The sequence below is a fragment of the Mytilus galloprovincialis genome, chromosome 3, assembly GCF_965363235.1.
Source record: "Mytilus galloprovincialis chromosome 3, xbMytGall1.hap1.1, whole genome shotgun sequence".
Classification (NCBI taxonomy): domain Eukaryota; kingdom Metazoa; phylum Mollusca; class Bivalvia; order Mytilida; family Mytilidae; genus Mytilus; species Mytilus galloprovincialis.
This window is the reverse complement of record NC_134840.1, coordinates 90131349-90151426: the sequence shown is the minus strand read 5'-3', so window position 1 is coordinate 90151426 and position 20078 is coordinate 90131349. Positions and strand designations below refer to the sequence as shown.

Here is a 20078-nt window from a genome sequence, read left to right as displayed (position 1 = left end):
GTTATCATCTAACAAGTGTTTTTAATTGATGTTTACATTTTGGTTTTGGTTACTTTTTTGTGTACTCTTTTCATTTAACTGTTTCTTTGTTTAAAAAAACATATTTCTGCAGTTTGTTGGTTTTTAATGGCATGTTTTAGCGGAACAAACATGACAAGGACCATATTTATTAATCAGTTTTTTGGTTGACCTATAGTTGATCAGTCTTTAGTTTTATATTTTAAGAGTTCTGTATAGTACTGAACTTGTGTTTTGTGTACTGTTGTTGTTGTTTTTTTAACCAAGGTTCAAGTAACCTATACTTACTGTATAACAGTTTTTCTTCTATCCATGAGTGTAACATGAAGGTCATCAATGATTAACTTACTGTATAACAGTTTTTCTTCTATCCATGAGTGTAACATGAAGGTCATCAATGATTAACTTACTGTATAACAGTTTTTCTTCTATCCATGAGTGTAACATGAAGGTCATCAATGATTAACTTACTGTATAACAGTTTTTCTTCTATCCATGAGTGTAACATGAAGGTCATCAATGATTAACTTACTGTATAACAGTTTTTCTTCTATCCATGAGTGTAACATGAAGGTCATCAATGATTAACTTACTGTATAATAGTTTTTCTTCTATTCATGAGTACAACATGAAGGTCATCAATGATTTTGATCAGCTCGCTAGTGCTAGGTACCAGTCCATCAGGGAAAGGTGTATGATGTACAGTAATGTCATTCTCTTGAAGCTCTCCTATTAACTTTGGCACTCTATACTTGTTAAGTTCACCTTTACTGCACAAACAAAACACTTCCTTTACACCTTCTGACACTAGACATTCTAAAAAATAATGAGGCATCTTTTAATTAAAAAATACATTTATAAAACATTTTTCTTGAAAATTCAGTAAATGAAAATAAATGTCTATTTATTGAAAGACTACATTTCAACTTCTTCTCGTGTCTTCCTAAAAAAACTTATGCTGAGGGTAACTTATTATCAAAATCAGGCTTAAAATTTAAGAAGCAGGCTTTATATTTTTACATTGTCACTAGAACACACCCGTGATATCGCGGGTCCGTGACTGAATTAAAGTATATAACTATGCGCAAGCCTTATTTTAGTATTAGTATTGTCATCTGATAAAGTCATGCCGATTATAAGATACAAAGTTTTCTCTGCTATCAAATCTTTCTGTTTGAACCCGTCGAACTGGAACTTATCAATTATTGGTAATATTAATTATTTAGAAAGCAAAAGGTCCTGGAATGGAGTATTTTTTAATCAACAGCATTGTCCTTTATTAGTTATAAATAAAGTTGAATTCTTTGATTCGCTGTTTTACGCCATGCCCGCTTACAAATTGAAAACTGTACCTATACGCCTTATTTTTAGTCACAGATTTTTAGTATTCGTATTGTTATCTTAGAAAGTCTTACTGATTAAAATACTACAATAGGTAACAATTTGACAATTTAGTAGTGTCAACCCTGTGATTATGACCCGTGTATATAGCATATTAATCCTGAATACACCGTTTGGTGGTGCGCCTGTCATATGCGGAACGTACAGATAAGGTAATAGGTAACAGGTGAATATACTATTGGTATCGGTATCGGACTCGACCCGGAACTTCTTAATTATTGGCAATATTAATTACGTGGAAAACAAAAGGGCCTGGAGTGGTGTAATTTTTAATCTACACCTTTGTACTATATTAGTTATATATAAAGTTGAATTCTTTGATTCGTCGTTTTTACGTGATGACGGCTGACAAATTGGACCTCGTAATTTTAGTATTATAGATATTGTTGGGGGTTCATTTATTAGTTTTAAGAATGTATGCTTGTTTCTAGCTGATTAAATTTGCTTCCCCCTCAAAGTAGCACATTTTGAAGACATTTGTTAAGACAAATTTTGCTGTACTTGATATTTATTAAAATATAATATTATTCAGACTTCATTTGCCAAATTTCGTTCCCTCAGAGAATGTATATTTCAATCTTTCAATATGTTTAATGATTTTTATGGAGATATGGGAGTCTTGGCCTTCGTCATATGCTTTGTAGACCTGTGGCATTGACAAACAGTATGTTCCATATTTTTATTTTTTAAGTTTTTGTTTATTTTTTTTTAATATTTAAGTCTAATATTTCACCACTATGCATACTTATGTCATTTTCAAGACTTCTCCATATGTCTTTAAATCTGCAACCTAAAATTTTAAAACAAACAATTAGTTGAAAACATATGCACACAATAAACATTAAAATGAACATGAAGAAAAGGATTATTTGATTGATGTTAAACTATTTCAGCACTACATTGCACTACTGGCTATTTAGTGATGGTCAGATTTTATTTGTGAAGACAGTTTGAGTGCCACAAGAAAACCACTACTCTTCAGCAGAAAAACTTGTCAATTAAGATTGGAATTGAGTGCATCTACAATGTACAATGTACAGGGTTATAACTGAAAAAAGTATATGTGGTGTATATATCAATGAGACGACATCCCAGCTACACAATAAACCAACATTCAATATACTATCTTCAACAATACAGCATAATAAGCTTTGTTATCACTTTAAGGGTAAAGGCTGTTTGATTGGTAGAAAAGCACAGGCTTTTTAGAATTGGAGAGGATTCATATCTAAAATTCTATGTATCTATGCTAATCAATGTTCTTTTACCTTATACTTGTATTCTCTAATATGCTCCTTGTGGGCCCTAAATTCATGAAATTGGAAACTGTATGAAGTCACAGAAAGAGGTATTTGTATTTTAGATACTCCCTCTTTTGTTTTTGATAGTACATGTAAATGTATTAATATTTTGTTATGAAATATGGAAGACTTTTTAATAGAGTATTGTAGGTAGTATTTAAATATTTTTGGGGCTTTTTTTATAAATAAGTTTTTATTTTACACACCTGGCAATGCACAAATCCCAACAGGTTCATCACATCCTAATGAAGATAAATCTAACCTGCAAAAAACAGACATCTATGATAATGTTAATGAAAACACATTGAAACAACGCATCTACTTAATTTATTTTAACTAAATAATATATTTAATGTCTTTGACATCAAGCTCTCACTACATATATATACATGTACCACTAAAACAACTGAATAAACTCCTGAAAGAGGCCAATTGAACCCTGCAAAATGTATACTTTTCAATGATATTGTAAACCAATCATAACAGCAAAATCTTTTGACTTAAAATAAATACATGTATCGGAGATTAAGATAAAATGCAACTTGTTCTTTTAATGAATTTTTTAAGTTGATCAATAATAATAAAGATGTACATTGTATGTACCGGTATAGCCTTTTTTATTGATCTGTATGCTGACCATTGATTTTATGTTAAAGCCTTGAAAATAATGGTTTAACTATAATGTACAAGTAACACAAACAATATTACTATTTTTAAGATATTTCCGAAAATACATCGGTTGTATGTCAGATTTCTATACAAACCAATGAATTTCAGAGACAGTTTTCACTTGGAACACAGTGAAAGTTATTCGAACAAATAAACAAGTTCAATAAAAAAATTTCAATCCATGCTAACAAACTCTTTTCTGTATGCTCATGAGTTTCAACGTATGCTTGTATTGCGCTTTTTGCCTAATTCGGATTCCATCCATACATTTTGTATTCTTTTAGTCCAATCAATTTCTTTTTTTTATTCTGCTAGCGGTGTTGTTTGTGATAATCTTAAAATGAATGGGTTTAACGAAATTGCATTGATAGGAGTACAATTCCCCGTATTTCCACCTATTGACCTGAGTTTTCATAAATTTATTCCTATTTTCAAAACAAAATTTCATGGGGATACGGCCTGCATCATAAATCAGGCAGAATTTATTGCATGAATAAGAGTAAAGTCTTAAAACTAAGATATAAGTATATATAAGTCAAACAGATGCTTTGGTTTAAAAAAAAAGTATTATTTTAAATGTCAACAATGATCAGAAGATTCCGCAGAAAACAATAAAGCAATCAATGCATGTCAAATATATAACCGTTACGCATTTCATCAAATCTATCAGCACTCTGCATCTAGGGAAATTTACAGCTAAAAATCATGTCACATTGATAAAAAAAAGGATTTTTTTATTAATTTCGTAATTAAGGTTCATCATAACAAAAGTACAAATATGGCTGTATTTACATGCCAAAAATTACTCCGAGTACAGACTTTAAAAGTCTTAAAAATCTCTGGAAAAGTTTTAATGCCTGGCATCCACTAGATATAATAAAGTTAAATGCAATTTGTGTTTCAGAAAAATAAAATCTCTTTTGGATTTTGATGGGCATTTTTTTTCCTTCATGCAAAAGGTGTGAAAATTAACTAAGTTGTGGTACAACTTTGAGATGTGTAATAGTAAATTTGGTCCGGTAGCAAAATTTGTTCTCCAGACTTTTTTTTTCTAGTTAATCAGTCCATGTCCATGATTTTACTAGGAATATAAGTCCTAGGACAAATGTTCCTAGGAAAATAAGTCCATAGCTAGTAAACTATGTCTGGCACTTGGTTTCCTAGGAAAAATTGTCCCAAGACTTATTTTTCTTATAGTTTTATTAAATCATAAAATATATTTAAAATAGATGAAAAAAATGTTACAATTTCATTATTTTTTCCAATTAAAATGAAGGACATTTCCTTTATAACCTAATTAAAACATGAATATTGAGTTCCCACTGCTTATAACATTTTCCTTTTATAATAAAAGACTTGGACATTTTTATCTAGGAATACTAATGACATAGACATGATTTCCTAGGAAAATTAGTCTGGGGACATAAATTTTATTTAAAAAATTGATACACAACTCTTTAGCAATATTAAAACATATTACATTTATATTCACCTTTTAACATTAAGGGCATGGACATTTTAACCTAGCACTATTTATGACATGGACATGATCTCCTAGGAAAATTAGTCTGGAGACAAGTTTTATTTAACAGATTGATACACAACTTTTTTGTTTTGTCTTGAGCAATATTAAGACATATTACATTCATATTCACCTTTTAAAATTAAGGGCATGGACATTTTAACTTAGGACTATTAATAACATGGATATGATTTCTTAGAAAAATTAGTCTGAGGACATGAATTTTATCAAAAATATAACTATGCAACTCTTAAACATTACTAAAACATAATATTTAAATTTCCATGGTTTAAATGTAATTGAATTTAAATATATGATTTCAAAGGACATGATTACCTAGGAAAATTAGTCTGGGGACATATATTACTAACATCTGACTAAATATACTAGTAAATTCTGTAACCATGGACTTTTTATACTAGAAATGTTTGTCCGCCCAGACATATTTTACCAGGACAAATTTATCACTTACAGATGCACCCTCAGGTTAAAAAACCGGTTTGTATTGTTTTGATTGTCCTTAATTGACATGGAGAAGAGGTATCTTCATAACTATAGGTGAGTTAAAGAGTTTATCTGAGTCAGCTGTGAGTGGACAGTATCAAAGTAATTCAGGTGTTTGTTTATTTTTGCACCTTCTGCAGTTTAAGGAAAAAAATGCCCATCAAAAACCAAGAAAGATTATATCTTTCTTAAACACAAAATGCATTTTACTTTTATATATCTAGTGGATGCTAGCCATTAAAACTTTCCAAACAGCACATGTAAGTCTGTACACAGAGTGGTTTTTGAGGTGAAAATACGGCCATATTTGTCCATTTGTTATGATGAACCTTAAAAAACTTGCTGCATTAACTGGGGTGTATGAATGTTTTTCGTCAGTCTCATCTGATTGAAGTATACTTAATTGTTTTTATTTAATCTCAGCTGTCGTTACTGTTTAACTTTAAGGGGTATCCTTAATTGGGTGGGGGGGGGGGGGCAAAACAGAAATTCTGCATACCAAGAAACTTTCAAAGGTGACATATCTAATTCGCCTTGTTCTTCGTCTGACGAATCCAAATTTGACGCACTTTGTGATTCTTTGACTTTCATTTTTTCTGTTAGTTTTGACATAGAAAAATTCTTGACAAGGTACAGGTTTAGAACTGTTTTGAAATTCCCGCTCTAGGTCATTTTAGTGTTTTAGTCTGTGAGACGCTTGTAAACGGCAAAAGGTAGCCATGAACTTCCGAGGTCAATTATATATCGCAAGTAATGAGTTTAGCTTAAAAATCATTTAAATCATCAATGGTAATTGGAGATATATAAAAAAATAAAGTTTTAACATTTTATCTTTATTTCAAAATTCATGGAAATCATATATTCAGAATCGATTCATTTTATACGGGACTGATTGCATGTTTTACCCTGTCAAGCACCTGTTCTTAGATACGGGAAGATGGAGGTTACAGATGTAAACAACCAGAAGTTATCTTATTTTCTGATATGAAAATGCTATTCAAAAAGGTTTGAAATAAATGTTTATGATGATTTGAACATTTCTCGTATTGCCTGTGATAGCTGACAATTGATACATACCTGTAAAATAGATCAGAAGTTTGCGAACTCGTACTCGGCTAAATTATTCGTGTACATTTTTAATTTGTACTCGCGCTTCTACTGACTCGTACCATTATTGTGTGGCAATGTTATGTGTCATTTAATCAGATAAAACGTAAACTTTGTAGTTTAAATGATCTTGTCTGAAACAATATAATTGAAAATGTCATCCCTTTTGGGATTCTGTGTCCCCAGGAACATATGTATTAACTGTTCCAGGTGTCCTGGATGATTTTCTGATTGGCAGTGTCTGTGTATATCAGATCTGTTAGCACCCAATACACATCATGTTTGCACTGTGCATATCAGATCTGATAGCCCCCAAAACACATATTTGCTGCATAGGTCCACTTGAGTAAAAACAATGCACTAACCAAATTATGATTAAGATTAATTCAGCACAAAAAACGTTGACAGAATGTCACTGTATTTTGAAACAATAAATGAATATTTATAGCAATACACTACTAACCAAAACATGATTAAGATTTATTTTAATAAAAAATAAAAAGTCAGAATTTTACTTTTTTGTGAAACAATGAAAAAAAATATAAAGCAATACGTTCACTGACAAAAGCATAATTAAGATTTATTTAAACTCAATTACAAAATTATTAAACACAAAACGTCTAACTTTACAAATCCTTGACAATCCAAAAAAAAAGGTGTAAACATGAAGTTGCAAAAGTGAAAGGGGGCGAACGTGAATGGACACAGATTCTGTCTGTGCCACCCTGTGTACGGACGAGTAGTCAAATTGACATTTTGGTCTATATCTTTCATTGATTTTCCATAGGCGGTGATGGTAGCATCTTTTCCTGTAGCTCAGTCCATATCGTAAACTTGGATATGTGTGATAGCTTGTTTTGAAGCTGAGACATTTTCACATATGTGGTTACATTTTCCTGGTACAAGTGAGATTAGCATTCCACGAAAATCCTTTCGTTATGTGGCGTCTCAAGGTAAAAAATCCCTTTTTAACACAACAAGTTCTTTGAAAATTTAGTACTCATGGTTTTTACAAATTTATTCTTTGTTCCTCTACTTTCCAAATCAACACAAATAGTTCAGCTTAGTCACTTGTTAAAAAAAGAAACATGTCCAATATCACTACACAGGGATATTTTTTTGTTTACACACAACTTTTGAGTTCCTCATTTTGAGGCGCATTAGCGATATTGACCCATTTCAGGGCTATTTGTAGGCTACTTGTCCTTGCACAAGGTTTTATAATAAAATGCATCAGATTGGGAATGGAACGTGAAATAAACATGTCAATACTTTTTTTAGTAAAAAAAATTGATTACTACTTTGAAGTTATATCAATATTCATGTAGCTGCTAGGGCTGTGGAATGTCAAAGCTTGTCCATTATAAAAAGTGGATATTTGCCAGCCCTAAAATGGATGCGCTGCCTCATTGCTGCCACAACCGACATACATACTTCTATCCATATAAATTGGGCCTCAATTTGTTTATTTTCATTTATCTCTTCATTTATGTAAGTTTCAACTTCCTGCCACCCTTTATTTTCTCAAATTTGGACGGTTTTCTTATACTAGTAATTTTATCCTCCAGCTTTCTGTTTTTATATACGAATAAAGTATAAAGAAATAAATATGGAAGGTGTATGAAAATAATTCAAAGTTACATACATTTTTGTACTGTCCACACAAAGGACTATATTTGAACTAAGACAACGGTAAATCAAAGGAGGATAATTGTGTTCCTGGACCATATCAATAAAATAATTGCTTCCAAAAGACAATTCTCTGGATATGATACAAAAAACTACACCTTCAAGAATTTCATCAGCCTGAGGGTTATAGAGTAAATCACAAAATCAGAAATATCATTTTAACAAAGGGTAACCACCTTTTGGTAAGTGATTGTAGAAGATTTGATTGTGCATAGTCTATTCATCCTTATGAGGGATCTCCATGGCCTGTTTAACGATGCCATCGTTCAAATGTCTTGCGCCATCGTTAAATTGTCTTCCCCCATTGTTGAAAACTGTTATCGTTTTTATAGCTTGACGCCATTTTTGAGCAATTATAATCAAATGCATGTAATTGCATAAACCTAAGCTTTTTATATTATAATCCAATACAGTTAATTCTAATGCCTAAGGGATATCTGGATTAAGATCACTAATCACTTGTACCTGAGCTTGTACAGGTAGATCAACAAATCAGACAGGAGAATACTATCTGAAGATCGATGATTGATTTGTCAAATTATTCAACTAAGTTTCTGCAAATGCTTATGATAATTTAGATTAAATAAATAGATTAATAATCCAGTTACAAAGAAAACAGTTTAACAAGTCGAACACATGCTTTTATTTTGACTTACGCAATCAGCATCCGCCTTTTTAAGAAGTGCAAAATATTAAAGACGTAAAACATTTATTATTATTTCATCGCAAATAACTCGAGTTCTGCTGTAAGGGTACTATAGAATTAAAATATTACTTTAATAGTTAAAGAGTGAAAACTCAATATTTCCTGTAAAAAAATTTCTTATCGTAATTATCGCCTTTCCAGTTTTATTCAGACTCGAAAGATGCATGTTGCATAGCATCAATTTGCTAGATAAAGTCATTAAAAACCTTTTCATTTGTCAACATTTGCTTTACAAATCTCTAACCTTTTACATAACCTGTACGAATCGTTTTGTTGTTGCCACAAATGAGCCATACCGGTAATGTCTAATGGGTTCATGACTTCTGAATTTGACAGTGTCCGTGAAAAATAAGCTCCACATGGTTATTAATCCCCATAACAATTACCAAAAATAGCAAGAAAACTACGGGGACCTTCATGACAGCTTTTGGTCATTACCTACTAAAGGGGGGACCATGAAGTCTTGGCAGTTGAACGGTTACAAACGGCAATTATTGAAAATATTTATAAAGAAAATTAAAATAAATATAATTTGAATAAGCAATGAATTAGCATGTTCACCATTCCTTATATGGGATGAAATACTTTCGATTGCACTACACTGTATGGTGTAGACACGGTTTGTGATGGTGAAAGTTCCTCCATCGTTCAATTTTCATACATGGAGATCCCTGCTTATATTTAAAAATTTTTTTTTTTTTACTTTCTCATTAAGTACATGTATTACCTTTGGTATGATTGAAAGGATGTCAATGATTTAATTTTTCTGGAAGTGTTGATCCACAAATGATCAAATGCAATGTAAAATGTAAATTTGTGAAAAGATACACTTAAGAGAGTTTTATGCCCTCCTGTAAAAAATAATTCATTTTTATTAGTAATAATCATGTCAATTTGATTAAAAGGTAATATTTTACAAATATTGAATACCATTGTTTTAATCAGTAAATCTGATTTTGAATTTTTTATTTCAGGTCTACAAAAATGCCATCATCTATAGTCCCAATCAATCTCACAAGAGATTTTTCTATTAAACCAGCTCATGGATTAAGATATGGAAATTTTGAAGGTGTTGTTTATTTACCACCCACAGCCAAATACGAGAAAAGAGGAGAACAGAACTTTTCAAAATTAAACAACCAACAAATTTATAAAAAGATATGCGATTGGTTTGAAGTATGGAGATCATGGCAGCAGCAACATTTGTTATTCGGTATTATTGATAGGTAATTATATATAAGTATAAAAAACTTAGTTTCTTTATTTATTTGAACTCTATAGGTTTTCTGGAAACTAAAGTATTCTAATCGCATTGTCAACAATACAGTTACATTTTCTGTATTGTTTCAACTGCACCATGTACGTATGTGACCACACCTCCTTTGGTTCCATTTCACATTCTTGGTAAGGTTGTTTGTCATCATCTAAATTGAACAGTATTGTACTTTTTTGTACCACAATTTTGATCCAACCATTTCATTGGAGTTATGGGACTTTAAGCAATTTTTTTTAACTTTTATAACACTAACACTAAAAATTACAATTTTTCTGTGACTTTGTTTTTAGCTCACCTGGCCGAAAGGCCAAGTGAGCTTTTCTCATCACTTGGCGTCCGGCGTCCATAGTCGTCGTCGTCCTGCATTAACTTTTACAAAAATCTTCTCCTCTGAAACTACTGGGCCAAATTTAACCAAACTTGGCCACAATCATCATTTGGGTATCTAGTTTAAAAAATGTGTCCGGTGACCCGGCCAACCAACCAAGATGGCCGTCATGGCTAAAAATAGAACATAGGGGTAAAATGCAGTTTTTGGCTTATATCTCAAAAACCAAAGCATTTAGAGCAAATCTGACTGGGTAATATTGTTCATCAGGTCAAGATCTATCTGCCCTGAAATTTTCAGATGAATTGGACATTCCGTTGTTGGGTTGCTGCCCCTGAAATGGTAATTTTAAGGAAATTTTGCTGTTTTTGGTTATTATCTTGAATATTATTATAGATAGAGATAAACTGTAAACAGCAATAATGTTCAGCAAAGTAAGATCTACAAATAAGTCAAACATGACCAAAATGGTCAGTTGACCACTTTAGGAGTTATTGCCCTTTATAGTCAATTTTTAACCATTTTTGTAAATCTTAGTAATCTTAGAAAAATCTTCTCCTCTGAAACTACTGGGGCAAATTTAACCAAACTTAGCCATAATCATCATTGGGTTATATAGTTAAAAAAAATATGTCCGGTAACTCGGCCAACAAACCAAGATGGCTGCCATGGCTAAAAATAGAACATGGGGGTAAAATGCAGTTTCTGGCTTATAACTCAAAAACCAAAGCATTAAGAGCAAATCTGACAGGAAGTAAAATTGTTGATCAGGTCACGATCTATCTGCCCTGGAATTTTCAGATGAATCGGTTGTTAGGTTGCTGCCCCTGAATTGGTAATTTTGAGGAAATTTTGCTGTTTTTTTGTTATTATCTTGAATATTATTATAGATAGAGATAAACTGTAAACAGCAATAATGTACAGCAAAGTAAGAACTAAAAATAAGCCAGTATGACCAAAATAGTCAATTGACCCCCTAAGGAGTTATTGCCCTTCATAGTCAATTTTTAACAATTTTCTTAAAATTTGAAGATTTTCAATAACATTTTCCACAGAAAGTACTGTTATAGATAGAGATAATTGTAAGCAGCAAGAATGTTTAGTAAAGTAAGATCTACAAACACATCACCATCACCAAAACACAATTTTGTCATGAATCCATCTGTGTCCATTGTTTAATATTCACATAGACCAAAGTGAGCGACACAGGCTCTTTAGAGCCTCTAGTTTACAAAAGCTCTTATACTTCTGTTTGCTATCATTAAAAGTTGACCAGATTGGTCTTTCACTCTTTCATTTACCTTTTTGGGTCCAATGGATTGCTGTCTAAGTGCTATCCTTTTTCTCTTACCACAAGTATATTTGTACATGACCAATCCACCTACAGCTGTAGCAATTTAACACTTGTCCATTTGTACATCTGTCTGTATGCCCCAAAATTGATTTCTGTTCTTGAACTTAATGATAATGACCACAAACACAGATCAAGTTTGAGTGGCTTCAATGTTACTTGTGTATAGTTGTGTCCTTTTAGGTATTGAAAAATTTCTGAACTTTTGTTTCCTTTCTCCCACTTAAGTGTGTCTCAACCAAATGTTATAAATATTTACCATACACAATGCTTATTACGACATAACACAAATCAAGTTTGAGTTTAGGTGGCATCACTTTAAATTTTACCATTCTAAAGTAATGCCCCTTTTCAGATGGAAAAATTGCTGAATGTTTTGTTTCTATCCTCTAACTTAAGTTTGCCTCAACCAAATGTTACAAAACTTATACACAGTGCTTAAGCTTATTACCACAAAACTCAGATCAAGTACGAATTTGGATAGCATCACTTTTACAAGTCTTGAGTTATGTCTTTTTATAAGATTTCATGCAAGCAGGAGCATCATCATTTTTTTTTTACAATCATACAATAGCAAATTATGACACACATTTTATATCCTCATTTATACACTGCAGTTGACATTTTGTTGGTATTTACTATTATTATTCTCTTACCTAATTTATATATATTTTTTCTAAATATATTTGTTTTATAAACAGATGTAGTATTACTCAGCTGGATATTCTTGCCACAACACTAGAACCAGTGAGACACAGAGACTATGCTGCAGCTTACAAACATAGGTATCCATCTACACCATTTAAAGTACTTAAACAAAGACAAGAGTCAAGAAACTACAAACTTACATTTGAAGAGCCAGTTAAACAACCTCCCAAGTCCAATATAATCAGTGAAACACCAGGCCAGCTATTTGAATTTGATGTCACAGGAGATGGACGGATTGATCTGCTGGAGGATATAGTCAGTTCAACAAATTCTCCCGACAGTAGACAATTAGAAAAACAGGATACATTTGATAGATTATGTGAAGTCAGAGCAAACATCAACCCATTTGAGAAGTATGTAACAGATTTAACTGAAACTATAATTCAACAAGCAGTGAACCATGCTGCAGTTTTACATAAATATGGTACAGCAACAAAGTACAAGGGAGAAGAGCCTATTTATCATACTCCTCGTCAAGGAGTTGTGTCCCAAGTTAGTTTTGCTTCAACAGATATTGAATCAACTGAGGGGGACGAAGGGAGAGAGAATATTACTTCACTGAGAGACATTACCAATCAATCTTTAGCTAGGGAAACCAATATTTCTCACTTACGTGATACAAATATATCAATGAGGGGAACCGATACAACATTGAGAGGTCTTGCCAAATCTCAACAGTATTCTAGAATCAGAGTATTATCACCAACAATCATAGAGACTTCTAATAAAGTATACCGTGAAAAAAGTTACTCAAGTGTGCATTCTGACATGTCAAAAAGTCTGGAACATTTTTCGAGTAGAAATACTAGTCAAGTTAGACAACACTTATTTGGAAGTAATTTTGCTAGTACTCCAGATTTCTTCACTGTTGATACAGAAAATGTCCACAAATTAGGTATGAATTAAAATATGAATAAATTAGTATTAAGCAGTTAGCAAAAAGAAAAGAAACTAAAGTGGAAATCAGGGCAACAAAATAAAATAACCATACATTTTGATTGTAAATATTGACAAAAGATATACATTGTACCTATGAATTAAAGGATATACAGAGTTGTTAGGTATAGCTATACATGTATATAGGTTAACCGTTAATGAGACAATCATATATTTATTCTAAAATTCTTTTAGCATTCATACTTTTGTCTTGCCTGACATGACACCAACACCTTATGACGTCCATGATTTTAGAGATTGACAACTATATAAAAAAAAATTCTTAAAAATATTTAAGCTTACTTGAGTCAATCTTTCAAGGAAATAAAAAAGGTTTATTAATTTAAAAATCAACATCTATAGATTATATCTTAATTTACAACGTTTGATTATTGCTACTGTAGTACAGTTGCCAAATTTTAATTTTCACTTCTCTTTTATTTTATGTACTTTCATGTAACATTAGTAAAATATCAAACATACATAAGAAGTCAGAGATATATATGAAAGTCAAATTTTATATTAACAAGTATAAGATTAAATACAGTACATATGTGATTTTTTGTGCAGTTTTTCAAGAAAATGTTCCCTATTTATTTTTTTGAAAGGACCCATGCAACGGCAAATTAGATTTGGTACAGTACGGAAACCTAAAGGAGTAGATGATTTGCCAGTTACTCTGCAGAAATCTTACAAGAATGTTAAGTGGTGGACAGGAGCTCCAAAGAAAGGGAAAATCTTCTTAAAGGCACAGAAAGTCGATTTAATGTCTAATTTTAAAGATCAGCTGAAGCAGATATGGACTGTAAGTTTATAATATTTTGTTTTTAATGTCCAGTAAGACAGTGGAAGGGTATGTAATGTTTTTCTTGTTACTTTTGTTTGTATGTCATCGTAGGTTGATATAGGGAAGAAATAACAAGGAGATGAAGTATGTTGCCAATGAGACAACTTTCCATTAAGACCAAAGGAAAAATACCTGAACAATTACAGCCTTCAACAATGAGCAAAACCCAGAACTCTTTTTTGTTTTCCAATAACTACTATATTGACTTTAAAGAAAAGCTTGCAATTGCTTATAAATCTGTTAATTTGTAGAAAAGGGATATTTTTACTTTTCAGATTTATATTTTATAGATACATGTATCAGTTCAATATGATTTTATTGATATTATTATGATTTCCTTAAAGGGAAATGTGCCACTCATTTTATGTATAGTCATAATAAAAAGTTATTTTAAAGGAGTTCATTGATGTGTTGCCATTGGTTAACTTGGTTGACTTGCTCTCAAACTACAATGTACAGTTTGTGTTTGCAATTGAAGGCCAACTAAATCTGTAAAATTAACCTTAATTTCTTATTTTCCCAATATAATGCACTTATTATACCCCACGCAACGAAGTTGCGAAGGGTATAATGTTTTTGCCCCGTCCGTCCGTCCGTCCGTCAGTCTGTCTGTCCGTCAGTCCTGTTTCTTGTCATCGCAACTCCTCTCAAACCACACAACAGAATTTCACGAAACCTTTTCAGATAATAAGGACATACTATGTAGTTGTGCATATCGACGGGAAATTGCGATTCAATTTTTTTTCTAGGAGTTACGCCCCTTTGAACTTATTTACTTTAATGTATTACTGCAACAGTTTGTCATCGCAACTCCTCTCAAACCACACAACAGAATTTCACGAAACCTTTTCAGATAATAAGGACATACTATGTAGTTGTGCATATCGACGGGAAATTGCGATTCAATTTTTTTTCTAGGAGTTACGCCCCTTTGAACTTATTTGTTTTAATGTATTACTGCAACAGTTTGTCATCGCAACTCCTCTCAAACCACACAACAGAATTTCACGAAACCTTTTCAGATAATAAGGACATACTATGTAGTTGTGCATATCGACGGGAAATTGCGATTCAATTTTTTTTCTAGGAGTTATGCCCCTTTGAACTTATTTACTTTAATGTATTACTGCAACAGTTTGTCATCGCAACTCCTCTCAAACCACACAACAGAATTTCATGAAACTTTGTAGATAATAAGGACATACTATGTAGATGTGCATATCAACAGGAAATTACGGTTCAATTTTTTTCTAGGAGTTATGCCCCTTTGAACTTATTTGCTTCAATGTACTTCTGCAACAGTTTGTCATCTTAACTCCTCTGAAAACACACAACAGAATTTCATGAAATTTTGTAGATAATAAGGACAAACTATGTATATTGACAGGAAATTATTATTCAATATTTTTTCTTATACTTATTTAATTTCTCCAATGACAATGTGGGGACGTGGGGTATGTGAGCGTGCTCACTAAGGTTCTTTAATTTAAAAAAAGAAATCATGCTAGACAAAAAAAATCATTTTAACACTTACAGAATTAATTTTCCTGTGTAGGAATGTTATGTATACTTGTGAAGTTAGGTGGCATCTCATTCACCAATAAATCCAGACTTAAAATACTACATTAATGGATTAATTAGATTATGAAATTAATTTATAGATACAGTTGAAATACCACTTGCAGTACCGGTAATAAAAAAGTCAAATAACATATTTTACATCTTTGAGAATTTTCTTGTTTTAGTGGCAAGGTCAGTGGGAAGGATATGAAAAGATTAACTTACTAAAAGAAGTGTTGAAGTTATGTGGCGATGAAGTTCTCAGTCAACTTACTACACATATACAACAAAGGTATAATTTACCAAACAAAAGATGTTAATAGGTACTGTGGAATCATTATTTTTGTGGGGTACCAATTTTCATGGATTTTGTGGGTATAGATAAACCACAACTTTTAATGTTCAACGAATCACAAATTCTCTATAAGGTTATATCCAGACATTGGTAAAACCATGAAATCAAATATCCATGAAAATGTAAGTTTTTCTTAATCCACGAAAATTGGTAGCCATGAAAATAAATGAATCCACATTATATTGTATTAAACAATAAATTCTTTTGATTCAGTGATATGTTTATATACATTTCTAAAGAATCTATGGTTACAAGAAGGAAATTACTACCAACACAGTTATCTTGTATACTATATTATTATTATAAAGCAGATTATAGGCTACCATATCACCTATATTGTATGCTTCAGTGATTTATGTTATGTTTTCCTTTAAATCCATTGTATTGCATGTTATTCAGAATCTCCACAAAGGATATAAACTTAAATTACCTTTCAGTGTTTAACATCCCCTGAGCCATCAGGCAAAGGGGACATAAGGCACTGACAGGGAATATGAGCCCATGGCATCTGTGAAGACCATATAACAATTATATTATACTGAAGTGCCCTGATTTACACATTATTTACCATTCTGATCTTCATTTTTGATCAGATGATACATGTATATCGCTATAAGCTCATATTCTCTGTCAATATAACCAATCAACATGATTAACCAAGGTATTTCACTTCAGTATTATATATATAGATTCTATCAATAAGTCAAGTGTGATTCGATATTTATCAACTCGAGACAGTTAATTATGAAATTTAAAACGTGAGACTTGCCTTAAGTTTTAAATATTGAATAATATTTATAATAATAGAACAACATGATAGGACAACATTTTTTTTGGTTCTATTATTTGGCAAAATTCTTTGTTTGTTCTATAATAAAACAACATTTTTATTTAGTTATGGGCTTAAAGATTAATCTTAACCATTTCCATTTTATTTTACAGAATTAGAGACACCAGAGATGTGAATCGGCTGTCAGATAAACTTTTGCTGTACATTTTTTCCTTTTTGACACCACATGAGATTTTTAAAGCTTCACAGGTGAGTCTGTCAGGTTTAAGACCAATTGTGATATAGTGTATTCCTGAATATAAAACCTCTGTTGCCATCTCGGTTAGTGCAATAGTTTTGAAAATAGTAACCAAGCCTTGACAGTTGCATGGAGAGAACATGGAGAGATTAAGCTAATTTGTCAACATTTGGGACACTCCTATGTTATTGTGAAAAAATTAAAATGTGCATCTAATTAAATAGTCATTTGAAAAATTGGATTGCAGATTTATTTGCTGAAACTTATTTTTCTGTAATTAGACCTTATGGAAAGAAAGTTTATGGATGAGTTGTAGGTATTCCTATGATCGCCATTTGTACCCCTTTATTAGAACCTTGTTCTGGGTATTGTTATGAATCACATTTTATTGCCAATCTTAGTTAAGATTGTTTAAATTCTAATTTGTTGATAATTTATCAACACTTATTGCTACCTTGATTTTTAATTATTAAAGGAGAGTCAACTACTTATTAAACTAATTAAATAAGCTTTTATTAGCTCACCTGGCACGAAGGGCCAAGTGAGCTTATGCCATCACTTGGCTTCCGTCGTCTGTCGTCGTAAGCTATTTCAAGAATCTTCTCCTCTGAAACTACTAGGCCAAATACTTCCAAACTTTAACTGAATGTTCCTTAGGGTATCTAGTTTATAAATTGTATCCGAAGTTTTGATCTATCAACAAACATGGTCGCCATTGCTAAAAATAGAACATAGGGGTCAAATGCAGTTTTTGGCTTATATCTCAAAAACTAAATTAGTAAGAGCAAAAGTGACAGGGAGTCAAAGTGATGAAAAGGTCAAGATCTATCTGCTATGTAATTTTCAGGCTAATTGAACAACCTATTGTTGGGTAAATGTCAGATATAGTTATTTTTTTAGGAAATTTTACAGGTTTTGAATTATTATCTTTAAAATTATAGTAGATAGAAAGAAAGTTTAAATGAGAAAAATTTTCAGCTAAGTAAGATCTACAAATAAGTCAGCATGATCAAAATAATATAGATAATTATATCTAGCGATTTGATTAAGCAAATTTTGCAGTTTTTGGTTATTATCTTGAATATTATCATAGATAGAGATAAACTGTAAACAACAAAAATGTTTATCAAAGTAAGATCTACAAATAAGTTTAATGACTAAAAATGCCAGTTGACGCCTTAAGGAGTTATTGCCCTTTAATGATAATTTTACACAATTTTTCATTGTTTGCTAACTTAAAAAAATCTTTTTCTCTTAAACTACTGAACCAATTTCACTTTAACTTAAAACTTAACAATCCTTAGGGTAACTTGTATTAATTTGTTTTTTATACCCCCCAAAAAACAAAATTTTGGGGAAGTATATAGGAATCACCCTGTCCGTCCGTCTGTCTGTCCATATGTCTCGTAAACGCAACTCCTCCTTAATGGATGGACCAATATTAATGAAACTTCACACAGTTGTAGTACACAACCTGAGGATGTGCATGAAGGAAAATATTTCTGGTCGGAATTATTTTATGGGAGATAATTGATTTTACTTAGTTAAATATAGCTATAAATGGCAACAAGTCTGTAAGCGCAACTACTCCTAAACAGATTAATCAATATTGATGAAACTTTACACAGTTTTTGTACACAACCTGTAGATGTGCATGAAGGAAGATATTTCTGGTAAGATTTTTTTCAAGGGAGATAAGCACAACTGTACCAATATTAATTAAACTTTACACAGATCCAGTACATGACCAGAGAATGTGCATAAAGGAAGATATTCTTGGTCTGAAATATTTGAAGTGAGATAATTAACTTAATTTATATAGATTTAGTTATTTTTTTGGTTTCTACACACTGACTTAAAATATGCAAAGAGAGATAACTCTAATTATTATTAATTTTAAATGTTCTTTCATTTCCTTTTACTTCAAGAAAAATAGCCAATGTTGCTTGGGGTAAAATGCATTATTTTTGCCTGTGAAGAAAATATGACAGATACAAAGAATGTTTGAATGGCATATTTTAGCACACACTGAAAAGCAAAAATAATCATTGATGAATGATTTAAACAAAAAATTTGAAGGTGAGCGATTCAGGCTCTTGAGAGCCTCTTGTTGAAGTTTATTTATATAAATTTGTTAATTTCAGGTGTGCAGGAGATGGAGGTTCTTATGTGATACAGATGATCTCTGGATGATTAAATGTCATGAACTAGGTATTGAGTTATTGTATGGTAAAGATTGTACAAAGTCAAATCAACTCCATATATACACTCGTTGGTTTGCTATATTACATAAATCTTTATAAACACAATGTAGTTCAGATCAGTGTGTGGTGTCCATACTTTAGATTCTATCCATTATCTAGCAATTTATGGATACCTCAATTTGCAAAAGAATATATGTTTTTACCAAACTTTTAAAGAAAACCTTTTTATTAAAATACATACTGTCAGATGTAGTATGTAAATTAGGAATCTATTGGTTATATTCTTACACTTTTATAGATCAAAGGAAATAAATCAATTCACAATATTGTCAAAATATGTTTCTTTGTTTTATTGTACAGTTTACAAAGTGATATTACTATAAAAATCAGTTGAAAAGGACTTAACTCATCAGATTGATAAAAAGCAGGGGAAAAAATCTAACAAAAACACACACAGTACGTTGCTGTGTATTTATACATATTAAAAAAACAAGGAAGACACAAAGTATACATTTCTTTTATTGTTTATTAAGTTTATTGTAATTACTTCAACTGTGGCAATCCTGGA

General features: G+C 31.5%; 2 protein-coding genes across 9 annotated transcripts in view; one reads left to right on the top strand and one right to left on the bottom strand.

Moving 5' to 3' along the window:
* Positions 1 to 6099, bottom strand: part of LOC143069324 (cyclin-dependent kinase inhibitor 3-like) — a 29690-nt gene extending 23591 nt beyond the window's left edge. Inside the window, exons 1-4 of the mRNA XM_076243900.1 lie at positions 5915 to 6099; positions 2927 to 2982; positions 2165 to 2209; positions 612 to 834 (exon numbers count right to left, since the gene is read on the bottom strand). Of these exons, the coding sequence (XP_076100015.1) occupies positions 612 to 834; positions 2165 to 2209; positions 2927 to 2982; positions 5915 to 6027 (437 nt within the window). The 5' untranslated portion in view covers positions 6028 to 6099. The remainder of the gene's footprint in view (positions 1 to 611; positions 835 to 2164; positions 2210 to 2926; positions 2983 to 5914) is intronic.
* Positions 6100 to 6295: 196 nt separating this feature from the next.
* The window catches only part of LOC143069321 (uncharacterized), a 97769-nt gene continuing 83986 nt past the window's right edge, over positions 6296 to 20078 (top strand). For all 8 annotated transcript variants that reach the window (XM_076243897.1, XM_076243896.1, XM_076243894.1 and 5 more), the window contains exons 1-7: positions 6296 to 6420; positions 9892 to 10143; positions 12574 to 13475; positions 14125 to 14321; positions 16109 to 16215; positions 17221 to 17317; positions 19451 to 19517. In XM_076243897.1, the coding sequence (XP_076100012.1) occupies positions 9902 to 10143; positions 12574 to 13475; positions 14125 to 14321; positions 16109 to 16215; positions 17221 to 17317; positions 19451 to 19517 (1612 nt within the window). In that variant the 5' untranslated portion in view covers positions 6296 to 6420; positions 9892 to 9901. The remainder of the gene's footprint in view (positions 6421 to 9891; positions 10144 to 12573; positions 13476 to 14124; positions 14322 to 16108; positions 16216 to 17220; positions 17318 to 19450; positions 19518 to 20078) is intronic.